Source organism: Hyperolius riggenbachi, chromosome 11 (genome assembly GCF_040937935.1).
Source record: "Hyperolius riggenbachi isolate aHypRig1 chromosome 11, aHypRig1.pri, whole genome shotgun sequence".
Taxonomy (NCBI): domain Eukaryota; kingdom Metazoa; phylum Chordata; class Amphibia; order Anura; family Hyperoliidae; genus Hyperolius; species Hyperolius riggenbachi.
In genome coordinates, this window is record NC_090656.1 from 33,362,769 (window position 1) to 33,387,297 (window position 24,529).

The 24,529-nt window shown below is 44.8% G+C and overlaps 1 protein-coding gene across 9 annotated transcripts in view; it reads left to right on the forward strand.

Annotated features, from left to right (window-relative positions):
• The window catches only part of TMEM231 (transmembrane protein 231), a 39,884-nt gene extending 19,939 nt beyond the window's left edge, over positions 1 to 19,945 (forward strand). For all 9 annotated transcript variants that reach the window (XM_068260795.1, XM_068260793.1, XM_068260792.1 and 6 more), the window contains exons 5-8: positions 1,516 to 1,659; positions 4,061 to 4,142; positions 8,193 to 8,297; positions 15,537 to 19,945. In XM_068260795.1, coding sequence (XP_068116896.1) covers positions 1,516 to 1,659; positions 4,061 to 4,142; positions 8,193 to 8,297; positions 15,537 to 15,709 — 504 coding nt within the window. In that variant the 3' untranslated portion in view covers positions 15,710 to 19,945. The remainder of the gene's footprint in view (positions 1 to 1,515; positions 1,660 to 4,060; positions 4,143 to 8,192; positions 8,298 to 15,536) is intronic.
• Positions 19,946 to 24,529: the final 4,584 nt, after the last annotated feature.

A 24,529-nucleotide genomic window follows, 5' to 3' on the forward strand; every position in this document is an offset into this window, starting at 1 on the left:
AGATTTGGGTAGCAGAGCAGGGCGGGTCTCTACATGCTATGTATTGTCAGATGCAGATTTGGGTAGCAGAGCAGGGCGGGTCTCTACATGCTATGTATTGTCAGATGCAGATTTGGGTAGCAGAGCAGGGCGGGTCTCTACATGCTATGTATTGTCAGATGCAGATTTGGGTAGCAGAGCAGGGTGGGTCTCTACATGCTATGTATTGTCAGATGCACATTTGGGTAGCAGAGCAGGGCGGGTCTCTACATGCTATGTATTGTCAGATGCAGAGTTGGGTAGCAGAGCAGGGTGGGTCTCTACATGCTATGTACTGTCAGATGCAGAGTTGGGTAGCAGAGCAGGGTGGGTCTCTACATGCTATGTATTGTCAGATGCAGAGTTGGGTAGCAGAGCAGGGCGGGTCTCTACAGGAAGTGCAGGGAATGGGAATCTGCGATGTATTGTCAGATGCAGATTTGGGTAGCAGAGCAGGGCGGGTCTCTACATGCTATGTATTGTCAGATGCAGATTTGGGTAGCAGAGCAGGGTGGGTCTCTACATGCTATGTATTGTCAGATGCACATTTGGGTAGCAGAGCAGGGCGGGTCTCTACATGCTATGTATTGTCAGATGCAGAGTTGGGTAGCAGAGCAGGGTGGGTCTCTACATGCTATGTATTGTCAGATGCAGAGTTTTGGGTAGCAGAGCAGGGCGGGTCTCTACATGTTATGTATTGTCAGATGCAGAGTTGGGTAGCAGAGCAGGGCGGGTCTCTACAGGAAGTGCAGGGAATGGGAATCTGCTATGTATTGTCAGATGCAGAGTTTGATAGCAGAGCAGGGCGGGTCTCTACATGCTATGTATTGTCAGATGCAGATTTGGGTAGCAGAGCAGGGCGGGTCTCTACATGCTATGTATTGTCAGATGCAGAGTTGGGTAGAAGAGCAGGGCAGGTCTCTACATGCTATGTATTGTCAGATGCAGATTTGGGTAGCAGACCAGGGCGGGTCTCTACATGCTATGTATTGTCAGATGCAGATTTGGGTAGCAGAGCAGGGCGGGTCTCTACATGCTATGTATTGTCAGATGCAGATTTGGGTAGCAGAGCAGGGCGGGTCTCTACATGCTATGTATTGTCAGATGCAGAGTTGGGTAGCAGAGCAGGGCGGGTCTCTACATGCTATGTATTGTCAGATGCAGAATTGGATAGCAGAGCAGGGAGTTGCGGAGCTTTGGCTGGAGACTCTTCCCCACATATAGGGCGGCCTGTTGAATGAAATATATAGCTGTGCACACAGCACATGGCAATATTACCCTTTCTTTCCGCACTGTATACCGCAAATTACGCTATTAACGTGACCCTTGCTACAGTAGTGTTCGCTCCTTGCGGTAATGCGCGTTACCATAGCAATGGTCGCGCTAGTTGAGTATCACAGGTTTAGCTACTAGCATACTTGCAGTAAAAAGTGCAGATGGCAAAGGTAATATTGGCTCATTATCTCTAATTTCTGTTGTCTGTTGTGCTTCTTGCAGCGGATGTCTACATTTGTAATGCAGAGCATGGTGTTCATCCAACACTCGTCTCCCATCCCCGGAGCCCAGCTCTATGTCAATGGAGACCTCAGACTGCAGCAGAGGCAGCTGCTGAGACACCAAGGACTGGACACCACCTACAACGTAAGCTCAACTCGTCTATGTGATACAAAACGGGCACACTGCTGGCACTCCTTCTTCTCTTATCTCTTGGGGTTCCACTTGTTGAAACACACCACAAGTTTTGCTGAGCAGAAAATTCTCCTAACTAGCAAACCATTACTGGCCCGGGTGGTCAACCATGTGACATATAAAGCTATCCATACACTGGCAGACTTTCTTCCGATATGTCCAAAAGATCGATTCCTCTCTGATCGACATCTGATCAGAGAGGAATCTATCATTGACACACACTGCCCATCGATTTCATCCTAAAATCTAATAAAACCCACAGCTACGGCCACTGTGACAGCCCCCAGGTATTCCCCCTGCCATTGCTGCTCCCTGGGCCCCCACACAGAGTATACACAGCGCATCAAACTCATACACGATTCAATTTTGTAAATAAAAAAATGTATAAGGTTTTGTTTAGATTATTTATCAAACCTACCATACACCATTCAGTTTTAAAAACAATCAATCTAATATTTCAAACACATACGATAAAAAAAAATAAAAATGTAATAATCAATCGTTTATCAATCGAAAAACAAGTATTCTATCAATACTCTATTTGATTGTTCTGGTTGAATAAATAGGAAAATTGAACTATTTGGTTGTACCGTGTATGGGCACCTTAACACTCGCCTCTACAGCCAGCGGTCTTCCTCCTCTCTGCTTTTGTCGTCTCCTGGTGCCTATACCTTGTGACCAACTACTGCAGGGAAATCTCACCATCATGGGAGGGGGAGGAGACACAAACTACTGTAGGGGAATCTCACACTTGTGGGAGGGGAGGAGACACACACTACTGTAGGGAAATCTCACACTTGTGGGAGGGATGAGGCACAAACTACTGCAGGGAGATCTCACCATTATTGGAGGGGAGGAGACACAAACCACTGCAGGGAGATCCCACCATTATTGGAGGAGAGGAGACACAAACCACTGCAGGGAGATCTCACCATTATTGGAGGGGAGGAGACACAAACCACTGCAGGGAGATCTCACCATTATTGGAGGGGAGGAGACACAAACCACTGCAGGGAGATCTCACCATTATTGGAGGGGAGGAGACACAAACCACTGCAGGGAGATCTCACCATTATTGGAGGGGAGGAGATAAACCACTGCAGGGAGATCCCACCATTATTGGATGGGAGGAGACACAAACCACTGCAGGGAGATCTCACCATTATTGGAGGGGAGGAGACACAAACCACTTCAGGGAGATCTCACCATTATTGGAGGGAGGAGACACAAACCACTGCAGGGAGATCTCACCAATGTGGAAGGAGAGGAGACGCAAACTACTGCAGGGAAATATTAGCATTATTGGAGGGGAGGAGACACAAACTACTGCACCACTATTGTGGAAGGGAGGAGACACAAACTATTGCAGGGTAAATGGTGTAAGAGAAATACACTTCACGTTTGCCCTCTGAAGGTTGAATGTCCGTTTTGAGTAGAGGAGACGGCTAACCTGCAATATTATAATTAAGGTATTAGGGGCGGTTTACACTTGCTTAAAAAACATACCCGTTCGGGACTTTTTTTAAGCTCCGCTTAAACGCAGGAAGCGGATCCTGTGATTAAAAATAGGATCCACTTCCACTTACAAAACATGCATCTGTGTGCCATGGAACGCGAGGCGGAAAGCAGAGTCCAAACTTGGCATATTTACAGATCGGGTGGGAAAATGTGTCCATTGAAAACCTATGAGAACGTACACTGTCCCTTCTCACTAGGCTAGTCGCCACATCCGCGTCGCCTGTTTCACCCGCATTTGTGTCGCCACCCTGATGTCATACTCGCGTGTCACGCCACCCATCGCCACCGCTTGGTCCCTTCTAAACAGCCCGGTGGTCAGTATTAGCCTTTAGATCTACATTGGGATGCAAAATACCAATAAGAATCCTCAGCAACAGGGAGAATTCTCATTGGTTCATGTTAGAGCTCCATGCTTCTGCTGGCCTCCGGGCCGTTGAAGGGGCGGCGGCAGCAGGACAGGTGAGCAACGATGTAGACGTGATCAACACAGGAATGGACGGGCGGATGGGTAAACGCGGGCCGGGCGGGGTGAAGACGCGGAACGGTCGGGTGCATTTGTTGCATTCAGATGCAGAATGGATGGTACCACCTTGCGGATGCGCTAACCGTTTCCGTTCTGCATCCGTTCAAGTGTGAACCGGCCTTTACAGGCTCTCCTCTTTACAGGCAAGGCGGCTCCCACAGTTACATACTCGGGATTTGCACTCCTGGGATGAACTTTGTGCCCTGTAGATCAGTGACCACACTTGGATGTATGTTTATGAAGACAGAGATGGCTGTTTTGTGTGTTACCCTTGTAATTTTCAGTACTGGTTACACGTCTCTCTCTTCACAGGTTTCTGTTATTAATGGGTCCAGTCCCTTCGCCAGTTCATATGACTTCACAAACATCATATCAGCGTATCAGGATAGGAACGGTAAGTAAGACTCATCGCTGATGTTTTTGGTGTGTGATGTGAAAGTGCCGCTGCTCTGATAGAATGATCCATGGAGGGAGGTTTTGGCATAACCGATGAATATCAGCAGATAGAGAAGTCAGAACGGAAGCTTCTCTTCTTTATAGATCTGTTAAATCCAGATGACCTTTTCATCAATGATGCAGAACTTGGCCAGAGTGGCCAATGTGCCTGAATATTCATCTGCTGAGCCACATGACCAAACACCACCATCTGGTCACATAACTCGCTGCAATACTGTATACAGTGCAGTCATTAACCCCTCCTGAGCAGTCATTAACTTTGCTGGGTAGACTTATACTTGAGTCAAAAATTCCAACTTAAAGAGACACTGAAGCGAAAAAAAAAATATGATATAGTGAATTGGTTGTGTACTATGAATAATTACTAGAAGATTAGCAGCAAAGAAAATATTCTCATACTTTTATTTTCAGGTATATAGTGTTTTTTCTAACATTGCATCATTCTATAATATGTGCAGATTACACAACACTCAGCATTCAAAATGAGTCTTTCAGAGCAGTCTGTGAAGTAATGACCTCTCCTCTAGCAGAGGAAAAGTAAATAGTCCAGGAACAGTTGAGATAATAAAAGTCAGATAACAGCCCTCTCCACGACTAACTTAGTCGGAGAGCTTAATGGCTTGTTTGCATAGAGATAACAACTGGAGTTTCTCAACCCTTCCTGTACTGGAAACAATTACACTGATGTATCTGATCTTAATGTTTTATTTCTAAAGGTGCCCATACACTCGTCAGATTGGCAGCAGATAGATAAGAAATGCATCTGATGATCTATCTGATGCGTTTTTAGAACATTTTTTACCAGGATAGAATTCCAATAGATTTCAGTTTGAAATCTATTGAAATTCGATCTGATGGCATTTTTTTGCCATCAGATTTCCATTAAGGCCAATGCAAACTGATAAGCAATCTCATCAGATCGACCTAAATTTTCCACCCTGCAAGTTCGATGGAAATCCATCGAAATCGGCCGTCGATCGGTCGATTGGCCAAACGATTTGCAATCGATCGATCGATCGGGATCGATCGGTCGGCCAGAAAATCGGCTGAGTGTATGGGCTGCTTTAGCTGTGCTACAAATACAAATCACAATATCCTCATTTTTTTTTCGCTTCAGTGTCTCTTTAAGAGGGTTGAATATTGGAGTCGACTTGTACATGAGGTCGGCTTGTATTCGAGTATATACGTTATATAGATTTCTGCAAAGAGTGATCTACAAAACACATCCCATGTCCTTTGTACAATAGATATATTACAGAGCACATTAGGAAGATGCATATAAAATGGCCTAAAATCTGGACCATCCCATATCCACACTGTGTCTGGGAACCTGGCTGCCCAGACACTGCCCACTTTCTGAGGCCACACACCCTCTGTAGGCCTATAGTGGAGAGAGGGGGGTTGACAGCCTGTTCACTCCTCATGGAATCCTTTGGGGTGGGAGGGGGAGTGACAGCCTGTGTTAAGCCCCTCCTCTTCTGAGAACAGGAGGAGGGCAGTTCAGTGGTAATCGGGTCCATGTCATCTCCCAGAAGGAAACTCAGTCGGTGTACCAATCCTGAAGATCCTGGAGTCCAGCCACTGTTATGTGACCACACCATCACATGTTTGTTTGGGGTGAGGAGATGTTATGTATAACATGTAGCATTCCAAGTGACTTTTACACTAATGTACTTGAAGCTTTTACTTAAAGAGAAACTCCAGCCTAAACAAACATACTGTCATTAAGTTACATTAGTTATGTTAATTAAAATAGATAGGTAATATAATCTCTTACCCACACTGTTTTAAAAGAACAGGCAAATGTTTGATTTCATGAGGGCAGCCATCTTTTTGGTTGAAAGGAGGTGACAGGGAGCATGAGACACCATTCCAACTGTCCTGCGTCCTGAGCACCTCTCCCAGTTGCTAGGCAACGTGAATAACATAGGCAATCCCATCATGCTCTGCACAGCATCAGGGAAAAAAAGCCCAGGCTTTTTTTTTGATGGGTGGAGCTTAGATAAAGATTCAGCTGAAAATGATGCTTTGGCAAGAAAAACAAAGTTCTGATGCTGTGAAACTGTTTTTCTGCTGAGTAGATTTTTAGTCCGGAGGTTCACTTTAAGTTTACGTACAGTTTGACGTCTCTTCATGTTCTTCTATAGTAGTGAATGGCAAGTTGGAGCCATCCTGAGAGCAGCTTGAATTCCAGGTGCGATTTACAGTCAACCTAATGTTTGTGTACACTAGTAGGGATGATCAATGAGATGCAAATACTTCCAAAATTATGTACATTTTTATGGAAATATATGCAGCTTGAAAAAGGTTCAATTAATTTAAACCTGGGTTTAAATTGACTGGTCCATTTTCAAACTGCATACATTTGCATCAACTCGGGACAGTTTGCATATCTGTGATCATCCCTATACACTAGCCCTTAGGCCTATCATAAACTGTCCTCTGTGTTCTTTTTGACATTAGTTTGGCATGTGTTTGCAGTTTAACCATTTCAGCCCGCGGGGATTTTTCACCTGATGCATCGAAGCAATTTTCACCTCCCATTCATTCGCTAATAACGTTATCACTACTTATCACAATTTATTGATCTATATCTTGTTTTTTCCGCCACTAATTAGGCTTTCTGTGGGTGGTACATTTTGCTAAGAGCCACTTTACTGTAAATGCGTTTTTACAGGATCAATAAGAAAAAAATTGAAAAAATTCATTATTTCTCAGTTTTCGTCTATTATAGCTTTAAAATAATCCATGCTACCATAATTAAAACCTATGTATTTTATTTGCCCGTATGTCTCGGTTATTATACCATTTAAATTTTGTCCCTATCTCAATGTATGGCGCCATATTTTATTTGGAAATAAAGGTGCATTGATTCCGTTTTGCGCCCATCACTATTTACAAGCTTATAATTTAAAAAAATGTTTGTAGTATACCCCCTTCAAATGCATATTTAAAAAGTTCAGACCCTTAGGCAGCTATTTGTATTTTTTTTTTTTTTTTTTCCATTAAAAATTTTATTTGGGGAATATTTTGGTGTGGGACATAAACAGTCAATGTTTAATGTTGCTATATATGTAAATTGTAATGTAAAAAAAAGTGTAGATGTAGTTTTACTATTTGGCCAGAAGATGGCCACCTTCATTTTTGTTTTCCCTCCTTGTACTTATCGCTAAGTGGAAGTACAAGGGGGATACGGAAATTCTTCTGGGCAGAAGAACTGAAGCCTCACGGGTGAGCGCTTCGGTCTTCCTGCGGGGAACAGGGATCGGTGATCGGGACCCATGTTCCCTTTCACTGATCCCAGGGCTACCGGTGGACACCGCGGGGACACGGGTGCGCACCCGTGATCGCGCCGAAGTGCGGGAGCGCATCAGCGCAGCCGCCCGGACATGAGCTTCATGTCTGGGCGGCTGAAATGGTTAAAGGAGACCCGAGGTGAAAATAAAGTAATGAAATAAACAATTGTATCTATCAGTATGTATGTATCTATCTATCAAGTATGCCAGAGCTAAAAGCTATGAACTATTGACCCTTTTATCTCTTTCCTACTCTCAGAAGCCATTTTCTGCTAGGAAAGTTTTTTTTTTTATAGTTAGAATTACTTATCACTATCAGTGAGGGTCACGCTGTAGTCTGACCCAGTCCTGACTCAGACAGGAACTGCCACTTACATACCTGATGTTTAACTCTTTCAGGCAGAGAAAGGAAAAAAAGGAACACAGCATAGTTATTTGTGTGCTTGGCACTGTACATACACATGTCTATCTCATCATGTCACATGTCACCTCGGGTATCCTTTATTGTCAGGCCTTGGTCTTCAGCTCATGATAGTTTTCCAGTACATCCTTACAGCTTGGACACAAACTGAAAATACACCAACAAAATTGAATACAAAGGTCCGGACATACTGGCCCTTCAGTGTTTCATTTGCCTGAAGTTTTGTATAACGGAGTGATTGTCATGTGTGTTGTATTCTGTGTCATTACAGTGACCACGGTGCTGAACAGTCCCAGTCCCGTATGGCTGGTTGGAAGAGGTCCGTCAGATCCGTTTGTGGTGAATGCCGTTATCCGATACCCAGCAGAGGTCATCTCATATCCTTTTTATCACCATGCTTGTGTAACAGACTCCGGGATACATCTCCTGACTATCTACCACAGGTGACACCCATTCCTGCCAGAGTCTCCTCCGGTTTAGTTAAGAAGCTATAAGCAGCAGGGTGGATTGATGATGATGATGATGATGATGATCAGCAGCTGGTAACCAGGGATACAGGTTCCTTCTGTCTTGTTTAGCCTTTTTTTTTAAAACAGAGAATGGACCAAGAATTCTGGTAGAACAGTGCTGTGCTGCACCAAGGCTGTGTAGAGTTGGGTAAACACTGTATTGGCTAGTTTTCATGTGGCCAAGTCACTCTTCTGTCCTCCTGTCTATTCTTCAGGTAGTCTGCTCTATAATTGGTCTTCTGGAAGGGGGTGTGACCAGCCTGTCACTTATCCTTCCACAATTGTGGCCTATAGTGGTGGACGTGTCATGGGCTGCAACCCTTCCTCCTTCCTGCATTGCCTTATGGGAGGGGTTGTAGCTGCGGTCTCTACCTCCTCGCACTAGAGCGGTGAGGCAACCTGGCATGGAGGGGAGGGTGACACCAGCTCTGTCCCCGTTGCACATGCGCCACCATAATTTTCATAACTATGTGGTGCTGGAGTATGGACTTTGTGGAATACGTGGAGTATCGGACTTCAATCCACATAAGGTGACGCCATGCCGGACTAGATCCAGCAACCGCACCCCTAGGGATCAGCCCAAATGCGACCATGTAATATTTAAATTACGTACCGCGGGGTGGAGGGTGTAGCTGGCAGCGATCAGTGTCAGTCTTAGTTCAACACTGTGATTTAAAGAGGAGCTGTCAGCCATACTATCTCAGAAAAAAGCACATATATAAGTTGATAAATACTTGCTCTACTTACATAACACATGTATTGCACTGTCCACATTTTCATTTTAGTGATTTTTGTACAGTAAAAAAAGAGAAAATCCTTCTTAGCATTTCCTTCTTTAACTGTGGCTATTTTAACCACTTCGGGACCACAGTCTTTTCGCCCCTTAAGGACCAGAGCCTTTTTCTCCATTCAGACCACTGCAGCTTTCACGGTTTATTGCTCGGTCATAAAACCTACCACCTAAATGAATTTTACCTCCTTTTCTTGTCACTAATACAGCTTTCTTTTGATGCTATTTGATTGCTGCTGCGAGTTTTACTTTTTATTATATTCATCAAAAAAGACATGAATTTTGTCAAAAAAATGACTTTTTTAACTTTCTGTGCTGACATTTTTCAAATAAAGTAAAATTTCCTATACATTTGAGCGCGAAAGTTATTCTGCTACATGTCTTTGATAAAAAAAAAAACATTCAGTGTATATTTATTGGATTGGGTAAAAGTTATAGCGTTTACAAACTATGGTGCCAAAAGTGAATTTTCCCATTTTCAAGCATCTCTGACTTTTCTGCGCACCTGTCAGGTTTCATGAGGGGCTAAAATTCCAGGATAGTACAAATACCCCCCAAATGACCCCATTTTGGAAAGAAGACATCCCAAAGTATTCAGTGAGAGGCATGGTGAGTTCATAGAAGATTTTATTTTTTGTCACAAGTTAGCGGAAAATGACAGTTTGTGACAAAAAAAAAAAAAAAAAAAAGTTTCCATTTCTTCTAACTTGCGACAAAAAAAAATGAAATCTGCCACGGACTCACTATGCTCCTCTCTGAATACCTTGAAGTGTCTACTTTCCAGAATGGGGTCATTTGTGGGGTGTGTTTACTGTCCTGGCATTTGGGGGGTGCCTAATTGTAAGCACCCCTGTAAAGCCTAAAGATGCTCATTGGACTTTGGGCCCCTTAGCGCAGTTAGGCCGCAAAAAAGTGCCACACATGTGGTATTGCCGTACTCAGGAAAAGTAGTATAATGTGTTTTGGGGTGTATTTTTACACATACACATGCTGGGTGGGAGAAATATCTCCGTAAATGACAATTTTTTTATTTTTTTTACACACAATTGTCTATTTATAGAGATATTTCTCCCACTCAGCATGGGTATGTGGAAAAATACACCCCAAAACACATTATACTACTTCTCCTGAGTACGGCGATACCACATGTGTGGCACTTTTTTGCACCCTAACTGCGCTAAGGGGCCCAAAGTCCAATGAGTACCTTTAGGATTTCACAGGTCATTTTGAGAAATTTCGTTTCAAGACTACTCCTCACGGTTTAGGGCCCCTAAAATGCCAGGACAGTATAGGAACCCCACAAATTACCCCATTTTAGAAAGAAGACACCCCAAGGTATTCCGTTAGATGTATGGTGAGTTCATAGAAGATTTTTTTTTTTTGTCACAAGTTAGCGGAAATTGATTGTAATTGTTTTTTTTCACAAAGTGTCATTTTCCGCTAACTTGTGACAAAAAATAAAATCTTCTATGAACTCGCCATTCTCCTAACGGAATACCTTGGGGTGTCTTCTTTCTAAAATGGAGTCATTTGTGGGGTTCCTATACTGCCCTGGCATTTTAGGGGCCCTAAACCGTGAGGAGTAGTCTTGAAACCAAATGTGGCAAAATGACCTGTGAAATCCTAAAGGTACTCATTGGACTTTGGGCCCCTTAGCGCACTTAGGGTGCAAAAAAGTGCCACACATGTGGTACCGCCGTACTCAGGAGAAGTAGTATAATGTGTTTTGGGGTGTATTTTTACACATACCCATGCTGGGTGGGAGAAATATCTCTGTAAATGACAATTATTTGATTTTTTTTACACACAATTGTCCATTTACAGAGAGATTTCTCCCACCCAGCATGGGTATGTATAAAAATACACCCCAAAACACATTATACTACTTCTTCTGAGTACGGCGATACCACATGTGTGACACTTTTTTGCAACCTAGGTGCGCTAAGGGGCCTAACGTCCTATTCACAGGTCATTTTGAGGCATTTGGATTCTAGACTACTCCTCACGGTTTAGGGCCCCTAAAATACCAGGGCAGTATAGGAACCCCACAAGTGACCCCATTTTAGAAAGAAGACACCCCAAGGTATTCTGTTAGGAGTATGGTGAGTTCATAGAAGATTTTTTTTTTGTCACAAGTTAGCGGAAAATGACACTTTGTGAAAAAAAAAACAATACATATCAATTTCCGCTAACTTGTGACAAAAAATAAAATCTTCTATGAACTCATCATACACCTAAAAGAATACCTTGGGGTGTCTTCTTTCTAAAATGGGGTCACTTGTGGGGTTCCTATACTGCCCTGGCATTTTAGGGGCCCTAAACCGTGAGGAGTAGTCTTGAACCCAAATGTCTCAAAATGACCTGTGAAATCCTAAAGGTACTCATTGGACTTTGGGCCCCTTAGCACAGTTAGGCTGCAAAAAAGTGTCACACATGTGGTATCGCCGTACTCAGAAGAAGTAGTATAATGTGTTTTGTGGTGTATTTTTACATATAACCATGCTGGGTGGGAGAAATATCTCTGTAAATGACACATTTTTGATTTTTTTTACACACAATTGTCCATTTACAGAGAGATTTCTCCCACCCAGCATGGGTATGTGTAAAAATACACCACAAAACACATTATACTACTTCTCCTGAGTATGGCGATACCACATGTGTGACACTTTTTTGCAGCCTAGGTGCGCTAAGGGGCCCAACGTCCTATTCACAGGTCATTTTGAGGCATTTGTTTTCTAGACTACTCCTCACGGTTTAGGGCCCCTAAAATGCCAGGGCAGTATAGGAACCCCACAAGTGACCCCATTTTAGAAAGAAGACACCCCAAGGTATTCCGTTAGGGGTATGGTGAGTTCATAGAAGATTTTATTTTTTCTCACAAGTTAGTGAAAAATGACACTTTGTGAAAAAAACAATAACAATCCAATTTCCGCTAACTTTTGACAAAAAATAAAATATTCTATGAACTCATCATACACCTAACAGAATACCTTGGGGTGTCTTCTTTCTAAAATGGGGTCACTTGTGGGGTTCCTATACTGCCCTGGCATTTTACGGGCCCAAAACTGTGAGTAGTCTGGAAACCAAATTTCTCAAAATGACTGTTCAGGGGTATAAGCATCTGCAAATTTTGATGACAGGTGGTCTATGAGGGGGCAAATTTTGTGGAATCGGTCATAAGCAGGGTGGCCTCTTAGATGACAGGATGTATTGGGCCTGATCTGATGGATAGGAGTGCTAGGGGGGTGACAGGAGGTGATTGATGGGTGTCTCAGGGGGCGGTTAGAGGGGAAAATAGATGCAATCAATGCACTGGGGAGGTGATCGGAAGGGGGTCTGAGGGGGATCTGAGGGTTTGGCCGAGTGATCAGGAGCCCACACGGGGCAAATTAGGGCCTGATCTGATGGGTAGGTGTGCTAGGGGGTGACAGGAGGTGATTGATGGGTGTCTCAAGGTGTGATTAGAGGGGGGAAATAGATGCAAGCAATGCACTGGCGAGGTGATCAGGGCTGGGGTCTGAGGGCGTTCTGAGGTGTGGGCGGGTGATTGGGTGCCCGCAAGGGGCAGATTAGGGTCTAATCTGATGGGTAACAGTGACAGGTGGTGATAGGGGGTGATTGATGGGTAATTAGTGGGTGTTTAGAGGAGAGAATAGATGTAAACAATGGATTTGGGAGGTGATCTGATGTCGGATCTGCGGGCGATCTATTGGTGTGGGTGGGTGATCAGATTGCCCGCAAGGGGCAGGTTAGGGGCTGATTGATGGGTGGCAGTGACAGGGGGTGATTGATGGGTGGCAGTGACAGGGGGTGATTGATGGGTGATTGACAGGTAATCAGTGGGTTATTACAGGGGAGAACAGATGTAAATATTGCACGGGCGAATTGATAAGGGGGGGGTCTGAGGGCAATCTGAGCGTGTGGGCAGGTGATTGGGTGCCCGCAAGGGGCAGATTAGGGTCTAATCTGATGGGTAACAGTGACAGGTGGTGATAGGGGGTGATTGATGGGTAATTAGTGGGTGTTTAGAGGAGAGAATAGATGTAAACAATGGATTTGGGAGGTGATCTGATGTCGGATCTGCGGGCGATCTATTGGTGTGGGTGGGTGATCAGATTGCCCGCAAGGGGCAGGTTAGGGGCTGATTGATGGGTGGCAGTGACAGGGGGTGATTGATGGGTGGCAGTGACAGGGGGTGATTGATGGGTGATTGACAGGTAATCAGTGGGTTATTACAGGGGAGAACAGATGTAAATATTGCACGGGCGAATTGATAAGGGGGGGGTCTGAGGGCAATCTGAGCGTGTGGGCAGGTGATTGGGTGCCCGCAAGGGGCAGATTAGGGTCTAATCTGATGGGTAACAGTGACAGGTGGTGATAGGGGGTGATTGATGGGTAATTAGTGGGTGTTTAGAGGAGAGAATAGATGTAAACAATGGATTTGGGAGGTGATCTGATGTCGGATCTGCGGGCGATCTATTGGTGTGGGGGGGTGATCAGATTGCCCGCAAGGGGCAGATCAGGGGCTGATTGATGGGTGGCAGTGACAGGGGGTGATTGACGGGTGATTGACAGGTGATTGACAGGTGATTGACAGGTGATTGACAGGTGATCAGGGGGGATAGATGCATACAGTACACGGGGGGGGGGGTCTGGGGGGGGTCTGGGGAGAATCTGAGGGGTGGGGGGGTGATCAGGAGGGAGTAGGGGGCAGATTAGGGACTTAAAAAAAAAATAGCGTTGACAGATAGTGACAGGGAGTGATTGATGGGTGATTAGGAGGGTGACTGGGTGCAAACAGTGGTCTGGGGGGTGGGCAGGGGGGGGTCTGAGGGGTGCTGTGGGCGATCAGGGGGCAGGGGGGGGGGAAATCAGTGTGTTTGGTGCAGACTAGGGTGGCTGCAGCCTGCCCTGGTGGTCCCTCGGACACTGGGACCACCAGGGCAGGAGGCAGCCAGTATAATAGGCTTTGTATACATTACAAAGCCTATTATACACTGTTGCAGCGGCGATCCGGATGCCAGTAACCCGCCGGCGCTTCCGAACGGCCGGCGGGTTACGGCGAACGGGGGGCGGAGCCAGTCCCCGGCGGCTGATCGCGTCACGAATGACGCGATCGCCGCATAGCCACTCCCGCAGCCGCCCCCGCCGATGGGCGTATTGCGGTCGTTTGGGCCCAGACTTTGCCGCCGCCCATCGGCTGGGGGCGGTCGTTATGTGGTTAAAGCCAATCCTGATGTCATTTCCTCCCCTACTCTCCTCTTCCAGACTTTGTATGCATTGCCCGCCCTCCACTATAAAAAGTGCATTGTCTCAGCATGAGAAATATTGGCCAATCAGAGAGAAACAGAGGTGTGGGAGGGGAAAACAGGAGGGAAAGAGGCTTTAGCCAATCAGGCCGCATTAGTTAAGTCTGAATGGAAAGCAGAGAAGCAAAAAAGGACAACCCAGCATGCCCTGCAACTTCCTTTGTGCGGCAACGTACCAAATAAGAGTCAGGTAAACTGGGGAATGATCATTTATCAACAAGAAAAGTAATAGGGATTTTAACTTTTGGATTGCCTGATTAGCTCCCTTATTACTTGCTTACCAGATAAAAATAAAGAATTGATTTTATGCCCGACAGTTACACTTTAAAGGGGCTGACACTGTGCCAGATTTTATCTGTCAACACCGCCTCCTAGCGGCAGACATTTTGTTATGTTGAACTACATCCGACATTGGACTTGTGCTGGAAAAGGCCAATGTTGGACATAGTCTGAAATAGGATTAGAAAGGGTAAACTCCGCACCTTCAGACATACATGGCCTCAATCCTATCCACTGATCCATTATATTGTTCTGGCACCTCAGTTATACTGCATTTACCCATCAAATTCACTCAGTCTTGATTATTACTGCCTTTCTACCCTACATAGGGGAGGAGAGATTTTTCATCAACATACAGTGAATTTTATCATCTGTATCTATAGCATTTTAGAAACAACACACAGGTAGCATGATCAATACACATCTGCATTGCGAGTGTCAATTAGGCTAGACTCTTTTCTGCCTGGCGTAAGTTAACTATGTCTATTTATTGATATCTGAAGAAGTTGCTCAGATTGGTGACACAATATGTTGTAGAGATGTCTGGTTGAAGCTTATTCTATGTTTGGATCCTCTGTACCCTGGACGACCTTCCGACACATGCCTGTCTCTTCCATCTCCGCCGAATGGTCACCAAATGTTACATTTCATTTCCTCTCCTCCTTCCTTTATTTCTCTTATTTCCTGCTGAGAATTGATGCCAGTTGTGTCCTTAATAAGGGGCACATATCAGCCGGGATTCTGGGAGATGATCAAATTCGGCTGGATTCAGTATGTCAGCGTCCTGCTCATCTTCCTCTGGGTCTTCGAGAGGGTGAAGGTGTTTGTCTTCCAGAACCAGGTCCTCACTACGGTCCATTCTCCTCCAGCAGCCTTATATAAAGAGCACCAGAGCTAACCTCACGTCTCCGGAGTGTCAGAGGGGCTCCTGGCTACAAGTGTCCACATGGTAGAGGACTGTGGCTATAGGATAAGTGCATCTATATCATAAACGGGCCAGATCAGCACCAAATGGGCCTTTATTCAATAATGCCAATGCCATCCATCACTAATGACCACCTGATTGATTTACACACTTCTCCAGAAACAGCACTATGTATTCACCATAGTACGGCCTCTGTGGCCTGACTCTGCAATTAGCCAGCTATCTGCAACCCTTTCCCTCTCCACCTGGGTCCAGATCAGACCTGATATGCAGATATTGGATAAATACTACAGTTATCCACAGCCGTGGTTGTGGGCGGGCCGACAGGGTAACATGTGACCAACCAAGAAACAGAGCAGAGCTGGAGTACAGCGAGGTCTGTGTACAGACTGCTGTTAATGGGGAGGTGGTTGTGAACAGCACACAGTAAGGTAGCTTCTGATCTGTGTAGCGAGAAGGTGGGGGGATCACTAATTATAGATTCCGAGGTTTGTTTTGAGAATTTCCTATGCTTTAAGTCTTGATATACGGTACATATATATTTTCTTAAAAAGAAGCCCTTATCAATATGTTTATAATCTTGTGCTGATGGTTTCACCCTCTTGTCCCTAACTGCTGTCACTTATGTAGAAGGTTTTCTCCAGTTCCCCACCATTGTCACTTGTGTAGCTGAGTGTCCACTGTCCCCTACTGTCACTTATGTAGATCAGTGTCCCAGGTCCCCCACTGTCTCTTATGTAGATCAGAGTCCCAGGTCATCCACCACTGTCTCTTATGTAGATCAGAGTCCCAGGTCATCCACCACTGTCTCTTATGTAGATCAGAGTCCCAGGTCATCCACCACTGTCTCTTATGTACAGTAGATCAGAGTCCCAGGTCATCCACCACTGTCTCTTATGTAGATCAGAGTCCCAGGTCCAGATGAGGATCAACCAATCCCAATCAGTCTGTACGCATGTTGGATTATTGTGATTCTGTACAATTAAGTTGCATTCCAGCCGTTCTGGAGGTGTGTTTAGCTATCGGGGATAACAAAGAGATGGAATTGCATATTCAGCAGTGATGCATTGTGGGACACCTCAGAGCTCATTCCAACCTGAATAATCTCAAATACCTTCTGTTTTAAAGTGGATCCGAGATAAACTTTTACTCATTGCATAATTGTGTTCCTTTCATATAGTTTATAGGGCATTCCTCAAGCCAAATACTTTTTTCTGTTTTAATACTCTAATTCCCTATAAACTAAACAAGCCTCGCCCACAGCTTCTCCAGTGTGCCTTGGCACTCTAAACCTTAGTAGCAAGGGCTTATGGGAGCTCAGTCTGGGTAGGAGGAGGAGGTTACTAGCCAGAGATTTCAGAGGCAGAGGGGAGTGATGTTTTCACAGGCTGAGGGCTGGAGATGCAGATTAGCTTGCTTGTGTAAATTGTGACAAGCAGAATATGGCTGCTCTCATTGTATCACAGGAATCAATAATCATAAAATGTTGAAGCTGTTTGCAGCTAGATTTACTGTGTAAACTATCTAAACTTCAGATAAGATATATAGACAAGTTACTTGTTATAGTTAGTTTTTCATCTTGGATCCGCTTTGAGAAGGCAAACTTCTGTTTTGCATAGCCTTTTAGTAAGGAGGGTTTTTTTTTTATGTCTTTCAGCCCCTTACACACTCCTAGGAGTTCTGGTTCACCATGAGCTTGTCATGCAATCTGTAGTTATATGGATGTGTTTATAGTCCCCAACCATTGACTATCTCCATTGGCCACCTTATTGTTTTAAATCCTGTTCAAGTTTGCTTTTATACACTTGTGTTTTTGTATGTTTTTTGTAATTGTATTTTATGTACCACTATATTGTTATTTAGGGCTCTGTAAAATGTTACAAATAAGCATTTCATGTTTTTTTTTTCAGGGCTCCACTAGCTTGTTAGACTGGCCAGTTTTGCGAGTAAAAATGCCTCTCACGTTTATGGAAAACAAGCTACTAAGGTTAAAAAAAATCCAAGTTGCTGGGCTTCAAAAAAATGATCAGTTCATGGAGGCCCATGTGATCGAGGCATCTCTGATTGGCTGGTTGCTATCATATGATCATGCCTCACTGTGCCTACACAGGAAGGAGAGGTGAGATCTGATCACATGATTGCACTCAGCCATCTGGCAACACGTGGTGAAGAACTGATCTCTCCCTGATATCGATCAGGCCACAGATCAGGCCTCCCTGCCACAGTGCCCCACCAGATATTAGATCAGATCTCGTAGATATTCCATTTACCTTATTAAGTTATACACAGTATCCCATCATATACAGTTCTTTAACTACATAGTTGCAAAACAAAACTCGTCCCAAGATGTAAATCTTATCCATAACGCCAACAGCTTTTTTTGTTTTTTTTTTAAAGTGTACCAGAGATCAGTAATAAGAAAGATTTGATACTTACCTGGGCCTTCCTCCAGCACCGCTGCGCCCCTGCCGTCCTCCCACAGTCCTCTGTTCTCCTTGCATCTGTCCCGGTAATTGGCTCAGATGTGCCAGACGGTCTCAAGAGCACGACTGATGCCACCGAACCAGAATACCGTGGCTGATTGCGGCCGAACGTAGGCATCTGGGAGGACGGCGAGGGATGCAGCGGTGCTCATGGGGCTGGAGGAAGCCCTGGGTAAGCATCAAATCTTTCTTACAAGGGCTCTTCTTCCATTAGATGCGGTGCGATGCGGCGGCTACACAGAACTGCGGGTGTTTTAAACCCCAATGCTCGGCTATTAAACAGTTTCCATTGCGTGCGGAGCGATCCGAGAATCTACAGCATGCTACAGATACTCGCAGAGCCGCATTCCCCCCCCGGCCAGCAGAGGTAGTGATGTGATGTGGCGAGGTAGCCGCATTCGCATCACTAATCCATGGAAAAGGGCCCTTACAGATCTCAGGTTTCCTTTATGTAGAACGATATCTAAAGACAAAAGTAGATAAATAAATTTAAAATGCGAGAACAAATCTGTATCTGCCCTGGGTTCAGGCAAGCGGGAGGTTAATGGGCTTGTTTATCTGCGTGGTTCACATAATTTCCTCGGGTAATATGCAGAAGGTATGTGTGATGTGCAATAAAATACCACAACAAGGCGCGCCTAGAGTACCTGTGTAATGACATAATTCCATCAGCACTTAATGAAAGCAGAGGCTACATAAACATCTCCCTCATTTTATCCATCCTTGCCATCCATTACGAAAAACGGTTTTCCTTTTGCTAGTAATCAGTTTAGAATAACTGCAAAGAAAACCACCCTTCGTGTTCCTGTAAATGCACTTGTAACATAGAAGGTGCTTGTCAAGACTTTCAGAAGGAGAGATAACGCCTCCTGTGCTAACAAGCCATTTCTCCCAGTGGTCAGCCACTCTCATGTTACTGTAACTGTCTTGGGAGAAAGCAGCACAAAATTGAAATACATAAAAATGGAGAAGGAAGTTTTTCTGCTGTGCTATTTTCCCCAGAACAGATGGTGGAGCAGGACCTGTGATTCGGTGGTGGATAGGAATCGATGGCCATATCATTTAGATGTAGAATTGGAGGGGGGGGGGGGGAGGGGTGGTATGGAGGCATTTGAGGTGATTCGTGATCAGATTTATTTCAATATCTGACTAATGCAGGATGTTAAAATGTGAAGAAGACCAAAAATGGGCAATGGGAAATTTGGGCGCACCATGCGCCGCCATAGTGCGAATCATGGCTATAGTGGTGCTTAGAAGGTAATTTGGGCGCCAACAAAAGATGGAGCCCAAATTACTTTAAAAGCAATGTAATTCAGCCGCCAGCAACAGCTGGCAGCCGTATTGTCTTTCCCCACTGCTGCCTGGAGGGGGAATAGTAATAAACACCGCTGGCCGCTGGGACTTGTGCAGGAACAGGGTGAGATGATTTTCGGTTTCACCCTGCATCCAAATTTTCCGGCGCCGTTTTTACATGTATGCGTTAAAGGGAGGGAGGACACCAAGAGCCCAATACTGTGATATTGTATAGATGATCAATAATAATGAGTAATATAACAATTTAATACTCACAAACCAGGGTTACCATTAGGCAACCACTGTGAAGGCAGGTGGGGAGATTAACCTGACCCCACTCAGGATTAAAAGTCGCTCTCTGTAGATGGGAAGAAGATGGGTACAACCCTCCACCAAGGGTGGACTTAGCAATATGTAGAAGCTTTCCAGAGGCGCCAATAGAATAAAAGTCACTTAAACGAGCTTAAAACCGATGGGGCAGTGGTGGGCCTATCCCATCCATGCAGACAAAGCAAACAAAGGAAGGACTGTGGCATCAACAGTCAAACAACAATTTATTTATACTCCACAGTAAAAATAGGCAACGCGTTTCACGGGCTCAATCCCGCTTCATCAGGCCAATCAAAAAGGAGCATACAGCTTAACAGCATCAAAACCACACAGAGGCGCTCAGTGTGGTTTTGATGCTGATAAGCTGTATGCTCCTTTTTGATTGGCCTGATGAAGCGGGATTGAGCCCGTGAAACGCGTTGCCTATTTTTACTGTGGAGTATAAATAAATTGTTGTTTGACTGTTGATGCCACAGTCCTTCCTTTGTTTGCTTTGTCTGCATGGATGGGATAGGCCCACCACTGCCCCATCGGTTTTAAGCTCGTTTAAGTGACTTTTATTCTATTGGCGCCTCTGGAAAGCTTCTACATGCAGTGATTTGGTGACCACCCGGCTGTCATCGGCTAACCTACTCACCACCTCCTATGCTGTAAGCAGAGTTGCCCTGCATTTTCATCTCGCCCCACCCGGCTGCTTTTTCCTGCCACCCGGCTACTATTTCATGCCACCCGGCTGGAAAAAAATTCTGGGGAGAACACTGTACATGTATGCGTTAAAATTATAATTTCTCCCCCAATATCCAATCAAAAGTGGTCCATTGTTTGCTGGATCCAAGAATGGTAACCGTGACATCAATTTGTAGATCAAATGCCATGACTCAGACAAGTGACGGAATACATTTCTGAGCAGTGTTGTTTTTTTTATATTGTCAATACATGTAAATGTACCTTGGGCAGTATCTGATTGTTGCTGCTCTCCTTGCTGCAAATGTTGTTACTAATTTCCTCCTCCTGCTCTCCCGCTTTCTTATCCTTGCCCCCTGCAGTGATGTAAGCAGGAGGAAGGGTTTAGGGTCAGCTGCCCTTCCCACTGAAGCCACACCTTCATATTAACTGACAGCCCATGCAATGCAGTTGCTTCCTCTCTCCCCTGTAAATTACAGATGGCGGCAGATCGAGTCTAATGCGCCTGTGTGGGCATTCCTTCCCCTCCCATCCATGTCAACTGGCGCCTACTGCGCCTGCATTCAACTACTGCGCAGGCGCAGTACTCTCCAGATGACGTGGACACAGAAGACCTGACCTGCCGGGCCAAGTCGTGATCTTCTCTTCACGGGCGGCCAGCGGGACAATGTGGAGGATCGGCAAGGGCACGAAACAGCTGCTATGGGCTGGAATAAGCCTCAAAATAGTAAAATCTGTTTAAATTTTGTCGCATCGGAAGTCCTTCAAATGGAAATAAATATGGCAGCCTTCATATTCTTCTCACTTCAGTTGTTGTTTAAAGGGAACCCGAGGTGAGAATAATATGGAGGCTGCTATATTTCCTTTTAAGCAATACCAGTTGCCTGGCTGCCCTGCTGATCCTCTGCCTCTAATACTTTCAGCCATAGACCCTGAACAAGCATGCAGCAGGTTGGCGGTTTCTGACAATATTGTCAGAACTGACAAGATTAGCTGCATGCTTGTTTCTGTTGTAATTCTGTTCACTACTGCAGCCAAATAGATCAGCAGGGTTGCCAGGCAACTAGTATTGTTTAGAAGGAAATAAATATGGCAGCCTCCATATCACTCTCACCTCGGGTTGACTTTAAGCACATGCAGTAAGGTGTATACCAGGCAGGCATTGTAAAGACTCCATTTTGCAGTCTATTAATAGAAATTTGCCCAAGCGCTGAGCCACCCGCTCACACTACCATCGATAAACTCACCCGAAGGCCGTCCCTGTACAGACACTGCTCATCACAGGGCGATACATCGTGTGTCTGTTGAACGTGTTTTACAAACTCATTGATGCAATACTTCACGTCTGTAAATCTCTGTTCAGTTTTTTTTAAAGATAATCTCTCTCTCAGAATGTATATTTTGTTTAAGATGTTTGTGTGAAATATTTTCTATTGCTTTTGTACTGATTTTGGTAAAATAAATACAGATCATTTTTTGAAGTGATTCCATCCTGTCTGTTGTTATTTTACAGGTTTCCATAGCACTTTACAGAGTATCGTATTTTTCGGACTGTAAAACACATTTTTTTCTCCCCCAAATGGGGAGGGAAAAAGTGGCTGCATCTTAAAGTCCAAATAATACGATTCGGACTGGCACCCAGCATCCCCCCACAAGTACAGTGCGTATCGTGCAAATTTGCAGCGGTCCTTCTTTATCCCTGTGTCCTTCTCTGTCCTCTGCACTGTTTTTCTGCATCCTCTGTCTCCTAGCTCCATGCAGCACTGTGTTCCTAAGCACTGCTTCAGCCTATGGCAAAGAAGCGCGGTAACTTGAATTACTATGTTGATGTTTTTACTGGAGCCGATGGTCTCGTGGGCAGGACCATGGCTCCATTATTGGGACCAATCACTGCATTTGCTGAGTAGCAGTAATTGGCCCCAATGACAGAGCCATGGTCCCGCCCACGATACCTTCACCTCCAGTTAATACACAGTAATTCAAGTTAACATACTTCTTCCCCATAGGCTAAAGCTGCGTTCAGGGATACAGCGCAGCATGGAGCTGGGAGACAGATGAGGACACGGGGACGGCGGAAGACACAGTGACAGAGGAGAACACAGAGGACACCAGGAGGACAAGGGGAAAGAGGAGGACACTAAAGGTACAAGGGGGCACACAAGAGGTGCAAAGGAGATACAAGGGGGCATAATAATTGGGGAAGAGAAGATCCACAAAATGCCCCTGAACCATAACCAGGTTTAGTATATTTTTTCCCCTGGTTTTTGTTCCCTAAACCTGGGTGCATCTAATGGTCCCAAGCGTTCATAGTCCACAAAAATACGGTAAGTGGTAACTCATACAACTAATTGCCTCCAGTGGGACAGGTCCTCTTTCCTCCTACTGCATCCTGTGTTCCTTCACTTTATAGATTGTAAGCCTGATGGGACAGGTCCTCTTCCTTCCTACTGTATCTTGTGTTCCCTCATATCTTAGAATGTAAGCTTGATAGGACAGGTCCTCTTCCCTCCTACTGTATCCTGTGTTCCCTAACCTCTTAGATTATATGCCTGATGGGACAGGTCCTCTTGCTGTATCCTGTGTTCCCTCACCTCTTAGAATGTAAGCCTGATGGGACAGGTCCTCTTGCTGTAGCCTGTGTTTCCTCATATCTTAGAATGTAAGCTTGATGGGACAGGTCCTCTTCCCTCCTACTGTATTCTCGGTTCCCTTATCTTTTATATTGTAAACCTGGGACAGGTCAATCTGCTGTTTAACCTGAGAAATTTAATCTAGAAGTGACAGCGCTTCCTGACAGAATATATGAATTGAAGAGCAGGTCCATAACATATGAGTCAAATTGGGTGTTGGGTCCTGGCATTTAGGAGAAAGGATCAAATCTGGCTTGTCGGTATGTTTGTATGGGCCCCTTAATAAAGAGAAACCGTGACCAAGACTTGAACTTCATCCCAATCAGTAGCTGATACCCCCTTTCCCATGAGAAATCTATTCCTTTTTACAAACTGATCATCAGGGGGCTCTGTATGCCTGATATTGTGCTGAAACCCCTCCCACTGTGTGTCAGGACCATGGTCCTGACAGTTTCCTGTCTGTGAACCTCATTGCATTGTGGGAAATAACAGCTGTTTACAGCTGGGTCGAACTGCCAAAAAAGCAAGGAGCATCTCCTTCCACTGACATCACCTGCCACCAGTAAAAATGTCACCATGTGGTAAACATCAGAATGTAAATCAGGGAGAGGAAAGATTTAACAATGGGCAACCACTGACTAAATCATGTATACATAATTATTGTAAAAACGAAGCAGTTTTTTCATTACATTATTTTCGCTGGAGTTCCTCTTTAATAGAGATATAAGTCCTAATCAACACTTCCCGCCAGTCTTCCACTATTAGGCCTAGTCCACACTAGTTCCGGAAACGTAACCGTGGCTGCGTTTTTCAGCCCTGATGAAAAACAGAGACCCGGATACTAATGTTAAAAATAGCAGCCGTCCTCACCCAAGAAAAAAACTGATCCGTCTGCGTTTGCAGGGACCCGTTTTCAAAACCTGAACGGAAGGTCCGGAATTGCTGCATTTTTACGGACCACGAATACATGGATGGGTAGTGAAAAGCAATGGGAAAACGCAACTCTATCTCCACAGGCAAAATAGCACCAAAAACGGATAGCCTGAACTTTATTATTGGCCCAAAAAATCCTGCCACTACCTTCCTAATGATAGAGACGTTTTCTGTCCGTTTTTTGAGGTAAGAAACTGAACGGAAACTGATGCAAAACTGATGCACTTTTTTTTAAAACGGATCAGTTTACGGTCTGGTGGTACTTTCCCTGATCCCGGACTGCAGCGTCCGTCCTGCATCCGTGCCTAGTGTGGACCTAGCCTTACTGCCTTTCTTAACAACTTCAGCCTTCAGTCGTTTTCACTTTATGCATCCGAGCAATGTTCACCTCCCATTCATTAGCCTATAACTTTATCACTACTTATCACAATGAACTGATC